The sequence below is a fragment of the Microcaecilia unicolor genome, chromosome 4, assembly GCF_901765095.1.
Source record: "Microcaecilia unicolor chromosome 4, aMicUni1.1, whole genome shotgun sequence".
In the NCBI taxonomy this organism is placed as follows: Eukaryota; Metazoa; Chordata; class Amphibia; order Gymnophiona; family Siphonopidae; genus Microcaecilia; species Microcaecilia unicolor.
Window position 1 is genome coordinate 307,885,166 of NC_044034.1, and position 12,559 is coordinate 307,897,724.

The following is a 12,559-nucleotide window of genomic DNA, read 5'->3' on the forward strand; positions in this document are numbered from 1 at the left end:
GCTAAGCTTCTAAGGATCCATTCCTTCTGAACAGGATTCCTTTATGTTTATCCCACACATTTTTGAATTCCGTTACCATTTTCATCTCCACCACTTCCCGCGGGAGGGCATTCCAAGCATCTGCCACTCTCTCTGTGAAAAAATACTTCCTGACATTTTTCCTGAGTCTGCCCCCCTTCAACCTCATTTCATGTCCTCTAGTTCTACCACCTTCCCGTCTCCGGAGCAGGTTCGTTTGCGGATTAATACCTTTCAAATATTTGAAGTCTGTATCATATCACCCCTGTTTCTCCTTTCCTCCAGGGTATACATGTTCAGATCAGCAAGTATCTCCTCATACGTTTTGTAACGCAAATCCCATACCATTTTTGTAGCTTTTCTTTGCACTGCAGAAACACAGAAACATATAGAATGGCAAAGACCATATCCAGTCTGCCCATTGGTGCCATCCACTTTTTCTTCATCTTCCTTAGAGAACCTCTGTGCTTGTCCCATGCTTTCAAGAGCTGATGTAAGTGTAGGAACCTAAATGTGGCAGGGTTGGGGTTGGGGCTGTGGACTCTGCAGACAGGGGACCAGGGTTTGATTCCCACTTCAGCTCCTTATGATTGCTGTTTCTTTTAGGTGAGGAGGGCTATGATATAGATGTTTCAATACCTATGTGACATAAATGCCCAAGAGGTGAGTCTCTTTCAACTGATAAGAAGCTCTGAAATGAGGGGACCATAGGATAAAGGTGATAGGGGATAGACTCAGAAATAACCTGAGAAAATACTTCTTCAAGAAACGGGTGATAAATTCATGGAACGGCCTCTTGGTGGAGATGAAAACTGTATCTGAATTCAAGAAAGCTTGGGACAAGTACATAGGATCTCTAAGGGAGAGTAGATGGCATGGATGCGCAGACTGGATAGGCCATATGGTCTTTATCTGCCTTCATTTGTCTATGTTTTGTAAGTAATGTGCTCTGCTTATCTTCCTCCCATTCTCTGCCCATGTGTATGCCCCTATTGCAAATACTCACTTTGTAAGTTAAAGCGAGTATATGCAGAACTGTGATTAGGCACCCTGCTAACACCTACACTGGTATGTGTGTGTGCATATTCTACATGTTAATACCCCTAACACATGTACAAATGTGGGCATTGAGGTTACAGAATTACCCTCTGAGTGACCACAGATTATGAATACAAATATGTAGAACTCTTATCCATTCCACATTCACCCCTTCCTCTCCTGTCCCATGTGGTATAGGAGGGAAAGAGGAACAAACAGAAAGGAAAGGAGTGGGTTTGCGACTAGGGTGGCTTTTCTTTGATTTGTTCTATTCTGGACACTCTAGCTTCACCTCCTCCCTTTCTGTTTCCTGCACACTACCTGAGAGGGAAGAGAATAGAGTGGGAAGCAGTGAGCTTTTTTATTGGCCAGTCTCCCAATCTCCAGCTCTTTTATTGGCCAATCTTAGGCAAAAAGGGAATTATTGGGCAAAGCCCTATGTTCTCATATATCTTGAAGAACCTGGTACTGTCTCCCAAACTGTTAGTGAAAGGCACAATGGAAGAGCCATATGTGACCATAGTTCACACCAACAAAAAAAATCTATTTGGATGTCTTAAAAGCCATAGAATATAGCAAAAAAAAAAAAAAGATTTATAAATACACATTTTGAAAGGGGAAATCTTGTATCTAGAACTTACTAATTCTATATGCTGCTACCCATGAGGCTCATTTTCAAAGCACATGGGCCCTTTTTATCAAGCTACATTAGCGGCTGCTGGTGCGGTAATGCCAACAAAGCCTATTCACTTTGAATGGGCTCCGTCGGCAATACTGCGTGGCTTGATAAAATGGGGCGACAGTTACTATGTGCTTTGAAAATGAGCATATTTATATATATAAGTAGAAGCTTATTTAAATTGACACTTATTTAGTCCTATGTATTTAATCATTGCATTTAGAAGGAGGTTTTTGTGAGTGTTCTCAGGAAATCGGGCCTGCAAATTCATACAAGGAAGATAGTAAAACCTGAACAATGTCAATCTGAACTGAAATTTCCCTCTACTCCCCCCCCCCCCAAAAAAAAAAAACCCCTCTCTGGAGTCAGTCGATAATATAAGCTTATTTTAAGTTTGGTCCATTATTTGTGCCCTCAGTGACACTGTAACTGAAAAGCTGACAATCAGGCTGCACAGGAGCCTGAATGACTTCATTTCATACTGGGTCAGATGAAAGTTCATTTTCTCATGAGAAACCACAAAACCTTTGGTTATGCCAAGTGGCTCCACCCCTCTGCATGGTATTATTCCTCTTTGGATATGTGGTCACTGCTATAGCCAAGATGCTGCAACTCTGAGAGAATTGGGCAATACCTTTCAGGAGAGGAGATTAGGAAAGTGGATATAAATTGAGCTATGTTATCTCCCGCACTCTCACTCTCAACAGCAGATACAAGATATCAAACCCTTGAAAGAAACAGATCTGTGACCACAGCGCAAAGCTGAAATCTAAATTTGAAACCATGAATTTAGTTCTTCTGTCCACTTTATTGCTCATTCTTCAGGACCAAGGTAACTTTATTATCATGAATTTATAAAGCAGTCAGTGAACAGAATATCTTAAATATAAAAAAGGTTAATGATATTGTCTGTTTCTGATGGATTTTAACCAGCATCAGTTAAGACTCTCAGGAATTATGCAAATGCAGCTGGGATTGCATTTCACATTAACACTGCAATGCTGTTAAACTATAGATTGGTTATTTTATTGTAATTAATCATTTCTTTATTCATTTCAGTCCATGGCAGAAGCACTTTAGCTGGGGTAAAGTCCTATGAAGTTGTATATCCCCGTAAAGTTCACACCCAGTACAAGAGAGATACAGGGGTGAGATGCTTTTCCCTGTGCCTCATGCAATACTACAGTTGTGTTTTCTGCTGTTTAAATAAATATTGCTGTTCTTTTATTAGCTGAAAAATTATAACTGGTAGAACTAGTGCATGCTTTTGCAAATTTTCCACTTTTCCACAAGTTTATTGGCAATTTTTGGTTTGCTAGGATACTTCAAATGTCAATAAGTAGCAACACAAACGCATAAATAAAACAAACAAAAAACCAAAACAAAATAAAACAACAACAAAAAACTAAACTGAGAAGTTTCTCAAAATCAACATTGTGGAAATGTCTCTCCACTGCCTGAGCCTATGATTTTGTTGAAACTCTTGGTGCCTTGGCACAGATTCAGCATTGTACTCGTAGATCTCAATGTTCTAAAGTGCTTAAAATCAGAGAAAAACAAGAACAGGGGTAGTGAGGATATGATAGAAGTTCAAAGTGCTGTCACAAGATTCTAAATTGCTTTATGTTTTTAGCTCATAAAAATTACGGTTCTATCTTAGGCTCTCCAGCAAGAAAGCAGAGGTTAATTCCTGGTGATAGTTTATGCTTCAAATTAACATGCCTTCTCATTTTTTTTCAGGGAATATATCCCGACATCACACAGTATGAACTGACTATAGATGGCAAGAAAATGTTGATGCATCTAGAGAGGACCGAGTAAGTTGGAGCATCCTGTTAGTTGGTTTTGTACTTAAATAATCATTATTTGGATATATCTGGTACCCCTAAGACACAGAATATTGCAACACACTTTAAAAAGTATCATGCAGAGGCATGTGCATTTTATACCAAACCATTGTTCATTTTTTATGAAGTTGTGTCCATACCCAAGGCTTATCCATCTCTTAAAGGCAAATACTGTACTTTATGATAGCAAAACTTTTATATTCCTGAAACTCTGCTGTATTGTATCTATCAAAGGCTGTTCTCATGGACAGAAAATAGAGGAAAATCTTGTTCAGAAAGTGGACCCCTCTTACATTCTAAAATGGATTTCTGAATCATTATGCAACTTTATTATATAATTAGGCATTCCTCTGTTCAATAAGCTGCGCTACCTGCTGCTGCGTGGCTGTCAACACAGCCCATTCAAAGTGAATGGGCTATGTCGGCATTAGCACATGGCAGCCACTAGCATAGCTTAGTAAATGGAGGGTTGTTTCTAATATGCACAGCTTTAGTAGCCTAATGGTTAGAGTGGCAGACTGAGAACCAGGGCAACTTGGTACAAATCCCATTGTGGCTTCTTGATATTTTGGGCAAGTCACTTAACACTCCATTGCTTCAGGTACAAACACAGGGGCCCTTTTATTAAAATGCATTAAAAAAATTGGGCTTAGCCTAAAAAAAAGAAAAAAAAATGGGCTTAGCATGCTTTAATGTGGGACCTTTCCATGTACTGTAAGCCCATATTTAACATGTCAGTAAAAAAGAGCTTTTTATTTATTTAGATTTTGCTCATGCCTTTTTCAGTAACAGCTCAAGGTGAGTTATGTTCAGATACTCTGGATATTTCTCTGTCCTGGTAGGGCTCACAATCTAAGTTTGTTCCTAAGGAAATGGAGGGTTAAGTAACTTGCCCAAGATCACAAGGAACAGCAGTGGGACTTGAACTGGCCACCTCTTGAATTATAAAACCAGTACTCTAACCACCAGGCCACTACTCCACTCTTTAGGTACAGGTTACATGCTAATATTGTCATTAATGCACAGAAATTGCAAATAATTAATGCAAGAGCATTTAGGGGCACTTTTACTAAGTGGTGGTAAGCCCAATGTGAGCTTACCGCTCACCATTCCGGAAATACCACTGGCCCAAAGCAGGCACCGATGGCAGTTCCACCCCCAGCATGTGGCATTTGTGGCACTAGCTTAAATATTCAAAAAATATTTCCACGGGGGGGGGGGGGGGGGAGAGGGGGGACACACAGCAGTACCCAGTTACTTCTGGGTTAGCGCAAGAGCCCTTATTGCCACCTCAATGGGTGACAGTAAGTACTTCCCCCTGCATGGCCATGCGGTAAGAGCAATCTTACCACATGGCTGTGTCTTTTTTCTGTCTTTTTACCTACTACAGTAAAAAGGGCCTCAGCACACAGAAAAAACAGTCCCCGCTGCTAGCGCAGGGCCATTTTTACAGCAGATTAGTAAAAGGGCCCCTTTCTGCCTCCTATTTAGGAAGTGCTAGTTGCTATGGTGTTGTCTGTGTTACTCAGGTAGGATGCGCTAATTATAATGCACTACCTTAATAATGCTTCTACGCCCCTTGCCCCACCCACTGTTCCCTGTAAACTGAGCAGGCATCCTCTAACTGCTTAGCTGCCGGTGGGGGTGGGGGAAGGAGGTGCTGCTTCAACAGTGTGTCTTCAGTCACTAGGGACAGGCAGGTTATTATTATTATTATTAACATTTGTATAGCGCTACCAGACGCACGCAGCACTGAACACCTGACACAGAGAGACAGTCCCTGCTCGATAGAGCTTACAATCTAAAATAATACAGACAGACAAGACAATTAAGGGCGAGGGAAGTACTGGGCGAGAAGGAACAAGGGGGGAGGCAAATGAGTAGTGACTAGGAGCCAAAAGCAGCAGTGAAAAGGTGGGTTTTCAGCATAGATTTGAAAACAGGTTCCCTGGAGTTCTGCAGAGCTTGCCTGTCCCACACTATTAAAAATGTGATGGTGAGACAGCATCCCCATTGGAAGGAGGACTTCCACTCAGTTTAGAGGGAACAGTGGCATATACCCTCCCAAAAAATATTTTTGAAATAAAAATAACAAATGCTTAGCACACAGGAAATGGCAAATTGCCACAAAATGCTTTAATGCATTTGTGGTGTTTTCACATGTGCTTAGGGGGTCTTTTTCAAAGCAGCAGCAAGTTCAATACGAGCTTACCGCATGCTAAATCTGAACTACCGCCAGCTCAACGTGGCTGCCAGTGCTAGTTTTGGGTCCAGCAAGTGCCATTTACGGCACTCTGGAAATTTTTCATTTTTTTCTAGCACGGCAGTAACCCAGCGGTAATCGGACATCTCTGCGTGCTACCCAGTTACCACTGGGTTACTGCGGGAGCCATTACCACCACCTTGATGGGTGGCGATAAGTGCTCCCCACTGCATGGCATGCAGTAAGAGTTATCTTACCATGTGGCCATTTGGGGGGGGGGGGGGCATTTTACCAGCCACAGTAAAAAAAAGCCTTGGCATGCAGGAAAAACGGCTCCCCCTGCTACCACAGGGCCCTTTTTTCCCGCAACTTAGTAAAAGGAACCCTAAGTGCATATTAGGGCTTAATGCACTTTAGTTAGATTGTGAGCCTTCCAGGTACATGCCTGATTGTACACCATTTCTATAGATTTCAGACTTGCAACCAGTATATAAGAAATTAAATTTAGAAAACAGTCACATATAATTGCTATGACCTGCAGCGTAGGATGCTGCCATGCTAAGGATCATTGTTTTGATTCTTGGATCAGGTCTTTCACAACCTAGGTTTGCAGGGGAATCATTCTTAGCCACTGAAGTGTGTTATGGGAATCTTGACCATAAACAAGGGTGACACCTGGAGGCTAGATTTACAGTCCAGAAGGAGCCCTGCAATGGCCATACTAGAACAACTGGGAGAGTGGGTCTATAAAAATAAAGAAATCATATTCAAGAATGAAGATTGAGCTGTATGAACATTTGTTATTATCTCTATTTTTCCACAGGGAGCTAACTGCTGATAACTATAGTGAAACTGTTTACTTGCCTAATGGAGATGCAGAGACCTCAATTGTTCCAGACAAGGTAAATTCTTGGTTTTAAGATTCATGATGGGTTCAATCTCTACTAAATACTGGGTCTTGAATAGATTTGGCCAGCTCTACCAAGTCATAGAGCATCTTATTAAGCTAAAATGTAGATTTAACCTACCATATACATGGTTAACACTGACGTTTTAGAGGGTAATTAACAAAGGGAAACCTGTGGGTAAATTATGCTTACCTGCAAAACCACCTTCCTTTGAAAATGCCTCAGTGGCATTGTTATTCTGCCCCATGGGATATGGGGGGAACGAGGAGGGGACTGGCTCTGGTACATTTAAAGATTCTATTTAAAATTTTTGCATATTTTTTAACCTGCAAAATTTGTATCTGCAAAATATGGATGCTAAAAAATCCTGTAAACAGTAAAATCATTCAACTCACACACTAGGAGAGGGACAAAATTCAACTTCAAACAGAATCAGATCAAAATAGTGGTTAATCCATTTGATATCATAAACATAAACTCCCTAATTCCATATAAGTGGCTAAAAATTGCATGCACAATTTAATTGAGTAACGATTAGCACTGGTAATTGAGATTTTAACAAGCTAATTGAATTTAATTAAATTGTATGCATGGGTCCAAAAGGGAGCATGGCCATGGGAGTGTCATGGGCAGATCAAGGGTGTTCATTTAATTTGCACGCATTGTTATAGAATAAAGGGGATTCACCCCTAATTTAGGCACGGGGGTTTACACTACGGTTTCATTGGTGTAAATAGTTGCACCAAAATGTAGACATGGTTCCTGGCACTAAGCGCTATTCTATAAACGGTTCCTAACTATGGAGTCCTTTTACTAAACTGCGGTAAAATCTGAGGTGCGCAGAAGCCTCGTTTTACCGCAGGGGGTAAAAGGCTGGCCATTTCGGTGGGGAGCCCTTACCAGCACCCATTAAGATTTATTTTATTTATTTGTTACATTTGTATCCCACATTTTCCCACCTATTTGTAGGCTCAGTGTGGGTTACATAGTACCGGAGAGGCATTTGCAGACTCCGGTGTGAACAAATACAAAGTGAAGTTTTGGTAAGATAAAAGTTCATGTGGCACAACCACATTAGGGAATCGTACAACGGAAGAGTTGTGTTATGACCATTCCGTACTTTAGTTTTGTTGTGTAGCAGAGATCGGGCATTTAAGTTGGATCAGTAGGGTATGCCTTTTGAAACAGGTTAGTCTTTAGTGTTTTCCGGAAGTTTAGGTGGTCGTACGTCGTTTTCAAGGGTTTTGGTAATGCGTTCCATAGTTGTGTGCTTATGTAGGAAAAACTGCATGCGTAAGTTGATTTGTATTTAAGTCCTTTGCAGCTAGGGTAGTGCAGGTTTAGATATGATCGTGTTGTTTTGGATGTGTTTCTAGTTGATAGGTCGATCAAGTCTGTCATGTATCCCGGGGCTTCGCCGTAGATAATTTTGGGAACCAGGGTGCAGATTTTGAAAGCAGTGCGTTATTTGATTGGGCACCAGTGTAGTTTTTTGCGGAGGGGTTTTGCTCTTTCAAATTGCGTTTTTCCAAATATGAGCCTAGCTGCCGTGTTTTGAGTGGTCTGAAGTTTCTTTAAGGTTTGTTCTTTGCATCCCGCATAAATTCCGTTGCAGTAGTCTACGTGGCTTAGTATAATTGATTGTATCAGGTTGTGAAATATTTCCCTCAGGAAGAATTGTTTCACGCGTTTGAGTTTCCACAAGATGGCGGTAAGGGCTCTCATCGGGCACAAATCTTCCCCGCCCACCGGCACTAGAAAATAAAAATTATTTTCTAGCACTGGAAACAGCACATGGCAGACCTGGAAGAACCACTGGGCTCCTGGGTGAGCCCAGAGGTAGGGCCAGTTTGCCACATGCAACCTCGGTGGTAGCCCTACCACCTTTTCATAAAAGGGCCCCCTAATTTCAGTTTAATCATTCCAGTTTATTTAAAAAAATAATTCAAGCTACTACTTGTGCAATAAGTTCCAACAGCAAAAGAACAGAACTCATTGAGGGGATCTTTTACTAAGCAGTGGTAAGCCCAATGTGGGCTTATCGCTCGCTAAACCGGAAGTACCGCTAGGCTACCGGTTACTGCTGGGTTTGCACGGGAGCCCTTACCACCACCTCAATGGGTAACAGTAAGTGATCCCCCCCCCCCCAAATGGCCATGCAGCATTCTTTAAAAAAAAAAACAGCCTTTTACCCGCTGCCATAAAAGGGGGCCTTAGCGCGCATCAAAACACATGCCGATGCCATCGCAAGCCCCTTTTTGCTGCAGTTTAGTAAAAGGACCCCTGAATGAGAAATTATTTATGAAAGTTCTCTTGGAATTTTTTTTTTTAAGAAATTGGAAACGCTAAACTGAAATTAGATATTTTTATGCCTATGATGTAAAATGGGTAAAGCACTATTTTAATGTAAGAGTGCTGCAAAGAATGTTTCTGAGACTTTTTTCTCCAATTCTGTTTGAAGCTGAACTTTGTTTTCTCCTACTGAGTGTGTAGAATGTTATTTATTTTTACAAGAAGGCTGCTGTGGTGTTAAAAAAAAAATCAGCCCTGCATCACTGTAGTTGTGAGGAATTTCTCTTTGAAGAGCATGTTTTAGGCCAGTGAGAAAAAAGTGACAAAAGACCAGCAAGCATGTGGCATCTGTGAAAATCATCTTATGACTTATCCAACACCAGAGATTGTTCTTGGGCAGATATTTCCCATCTAGACAATAGTTCCTTAACAGTTAAGATATTGGTAGTATAAAAAAAAAAACAACTTCTTGATTGTGTTTTTGTATTCATGGCTAACCAATTTTCCCCCAAGTCTACTTGTCTGTAGAGATGGACAGCCATAAAATGTTTGTTTCCCCCCGGATTCTATACAGTGCGACCGAAATTGTGCATGCAAATCCAATCATATTCTGGATTTATGAGCACAATTTAATTACCTTAACAAGCCAATCAGCCTGATAATTGGCACGTAACAAGCAATTATTGACACTAGTTGCTGTAATTAGAACTTGCATGCAGAACTTGCTAAGCATATTCTGTAAAGTGCTGTGTGTAAATTCTAATGTGTGCTGTGAAACAGGGGGTATGGCCACAGGCATAGAATGGGTGGGTCGTGGACATTCCCAAAATTTATGCACAGAGTTATAGAATATACCTGCTCTTTACCTAACTTAGGTGCTGGTATTTACACAAAGTTTTACTTGGTGTAAACAGTCAAGAGTTAGGTGCTGGCATGGCCAATAGGCATATTTTATAAACCTGCTAAGTATATTTTATAAACCACGCCTAAATCTAGTCACAGTTTATAGAGTACGTCTAAGCGGAAATTTTTTCTGCGTCAATTTTTCAGGCGCCACATACAGAATCTAGTCCTTTATATCATTTCCCAAAATATCTGGTTTGATCATTTTCATTTGGACATTTTTCATCATGGCATAAGTACATAAGTACATAAGTAGTGCCATACTGGGAAAGACCAAAGGTCCATCTAGCCCAGCATCCTGTCACCGACAGTGGCCAATCCAGGTCAAGGGCACCTGGCACGCTCCCCAAACGTAAAAACATTCCAGACAAGTTATACCTAAAAATGCGGAATTTTTCCAAGTCCATTTAATAGCGGTCTATGGACTTGTCCTTTAGGAATCTATCTAACCCCTTTTTAAACTCCGTCAAGCTAACCGCCCGTACCACGTTCTCCGGCAACGAATTCCAGAGTCTAATTACACGTTGGGTGAAGAAAAATTTTCTCCGATTCGTTTTAAATTTACCACACTGTAGCTTCAACTCATGCCCTCTAGTCCTAGTATTTTTGGATAGCGTGAACAGTCGCTTCACATCCACCCGATCCATTCCACTCATTATTTTATACACTTCTATCATATCTCCCCTCAGCCGTCTCTTCTCCAAGCTGAAAAGCCCTAGCCTTCTCAGCCTCTCTTCATAGGAAAGTCGTCCCATCCCCACTATCATTTTCGTCGCCCTTCGCTGTACCTTTTCCAATTCTACTATATCTTTTTTGAGATACGGAGACCAGTACTGAACACAATACTCCAGGTGCGGTCGCACCATGGAGCGATACAACGGCATTATAACATCCGCACACCTGGACTCCATACCCTTCCTAATAACACCCAACATTCTATTCGCTTTCCTAGCCGCAGCAGCACACTGAGCAGAAGGTTTCAGCGTATCATCGACGACGACACCCAGATCCCTTTCTTGATCCGTAACTCCTAACGCGGAACCTTGCAAGACGTAGCTATAATTCGGGTTCCTCTTACCCACATGCATCACTTTGCACTTGTCAACACTGAACATCATCTGCCACTTGCACGCCCATTCTCCCAGTCTCGCAAGGTCCTCCTGTAATTGTTCACATTCCTCCTGCGACTTGACGACCCTGAATAATTTTGTGTCATCGGCGAATTTAATTACCTCACTAGTTATTCCCATCTCTAGGTCATATTCCCCCTAATTTTATAAAATGTTAAAAACTGTGCCCACAATTTTGGGCATGTACCCAAATTGTGCATGCAATTTATAATTGAATAGCAAGCTAATAATTGGTATTTTAACAAACTACTATTGGTACTAATTAGAGTTGTCATGTACGTGCCTAAATTTTATGCACAGCCCAAAACAATGGGCGCAGAAATGGGAAGGTCATGGGCATGTCAGGGTGGATCAGGGGGCGTGGATTTGAATAACATATACTGTAATAAATGACAGTAGATAAAGACCTATTTGGCTCAGTTAGGGCATCTTTTACTAAGGCACACTCACGATTCTAACACATGCTAAAATTATGAGCACACTAAACGTTAGAGATGCCCATAGGAATGCATCGGCATCTCTTAACATTTAGCACACCCACAATTTTAGCGCGCACCAAAAACATGAGTGCGCCTTAGTAAAAGAACCTCCGCCTAGTTTTCTTAAGCTACTCTAGTTAAGGATATCTCCCAGCTCTCAGCCATGCAAGGTTGACTGCCTGAAGGATATCGCTCACTATCCAAGTTAACTTTTGTTTTTGTTTTTTGTGAGGTTTTTGAGTTTTTTTTGTTTGCACCACTATACCAAGTTTCCTTGGAGAATTTGCAAAATATGTCTTTCTGTGTGGCTCCTTTACTGCAAAATCAGATCTCAAAGGTCACCAAGGTTAGAACTAGAATTTTTACAGAAAATTCAGCAGGAGAATGCAGAAAGGTACATAAACTCACCATACTTCTTGTTCAACAGGATCACTGCTACTACCATGGTCACATCAAAAATGAAGATGACTCCTTAGTAAGCATCAGCACCTGTGATGGCTTAAGGTAAAGCTCATAATCCATTCTTTGATGGTCAATTCTCTTTATAAATGCTCAACGTTAAGAGAAAATTTTATCAGCACCTTGTTAGAACACAAAAGGCTAGATTTGACCTAGAGACATATCCCTTGTTCCTCATAATCTTGTCACAATATTACAAAATGGATTGCTGCAATATTTTATTTATTGTGGGGCATACAGCCTACCAAGAGTTATCTCACCAATCTGCTACAGTGAGCTGATCAATATTGTGTATCTGAATTTTCGAAAAGGCATTTGATAAAGTACCTCATGAACTACTTCTCAGGAAATTAGAGAGTCATAGGATAGGATGTAGTGTCCTATTATTGATTAAGAACTGGTTAAAGGATAGAAAACAGAGATTAGGGTTAAAGGGTCAGTATTCTTAATGGAGAAGAGTAGATAGCAGGGTTCCCCAAGGGTCTGTGCTGGAACCACTGTTTTATAACATGTTTATAAATGATCTAGAGATGGTGATAACTAGTGAGGTAATTTGCTGATGACACACAGTTATTCCAAGTTGTTAAATTGCATGAGGATTTT

General features: G+C 40.9%; 1 protein-coding gene across 1 annotated transcript in view; it reads left to right on the top strand.

The window, feature by feature from the left end:
• Positions 1-2,432: 2,432 nt before the first annotated feature.
• LOC115469717 (zinc metalloproteinase-disintegrin-like brevilysin H2a) overlaps positions 2,433-12,559 on the top strand; it is a 107,109-nt gene continuing 96,982 nt past the window's right edge. The window contains exons 1-5 of the mRNA XM_030202504.1: positions 2,433-2,567; positions 2,795-2,883; positions 3,476-3,552; positions 6,609-6,687; positions 11,925-12,001. Coding sequence (XP_030058364.1) covers positions 2,519-2,567; positions 2,795-2,883; positions 3,476-3,552; positions 6,609-6,687; positions 11,925-12,001 — 371 coding nt within the window. The 5' untranslated portion in view covers positions 2,433-2,518. The remainder of the gene's footprint in view (positions 2,568-2,794; positions 2,884-3,475; positions 3,553-6,608; positions 6,688-11,924; positions 12,002-12,559) is intronic.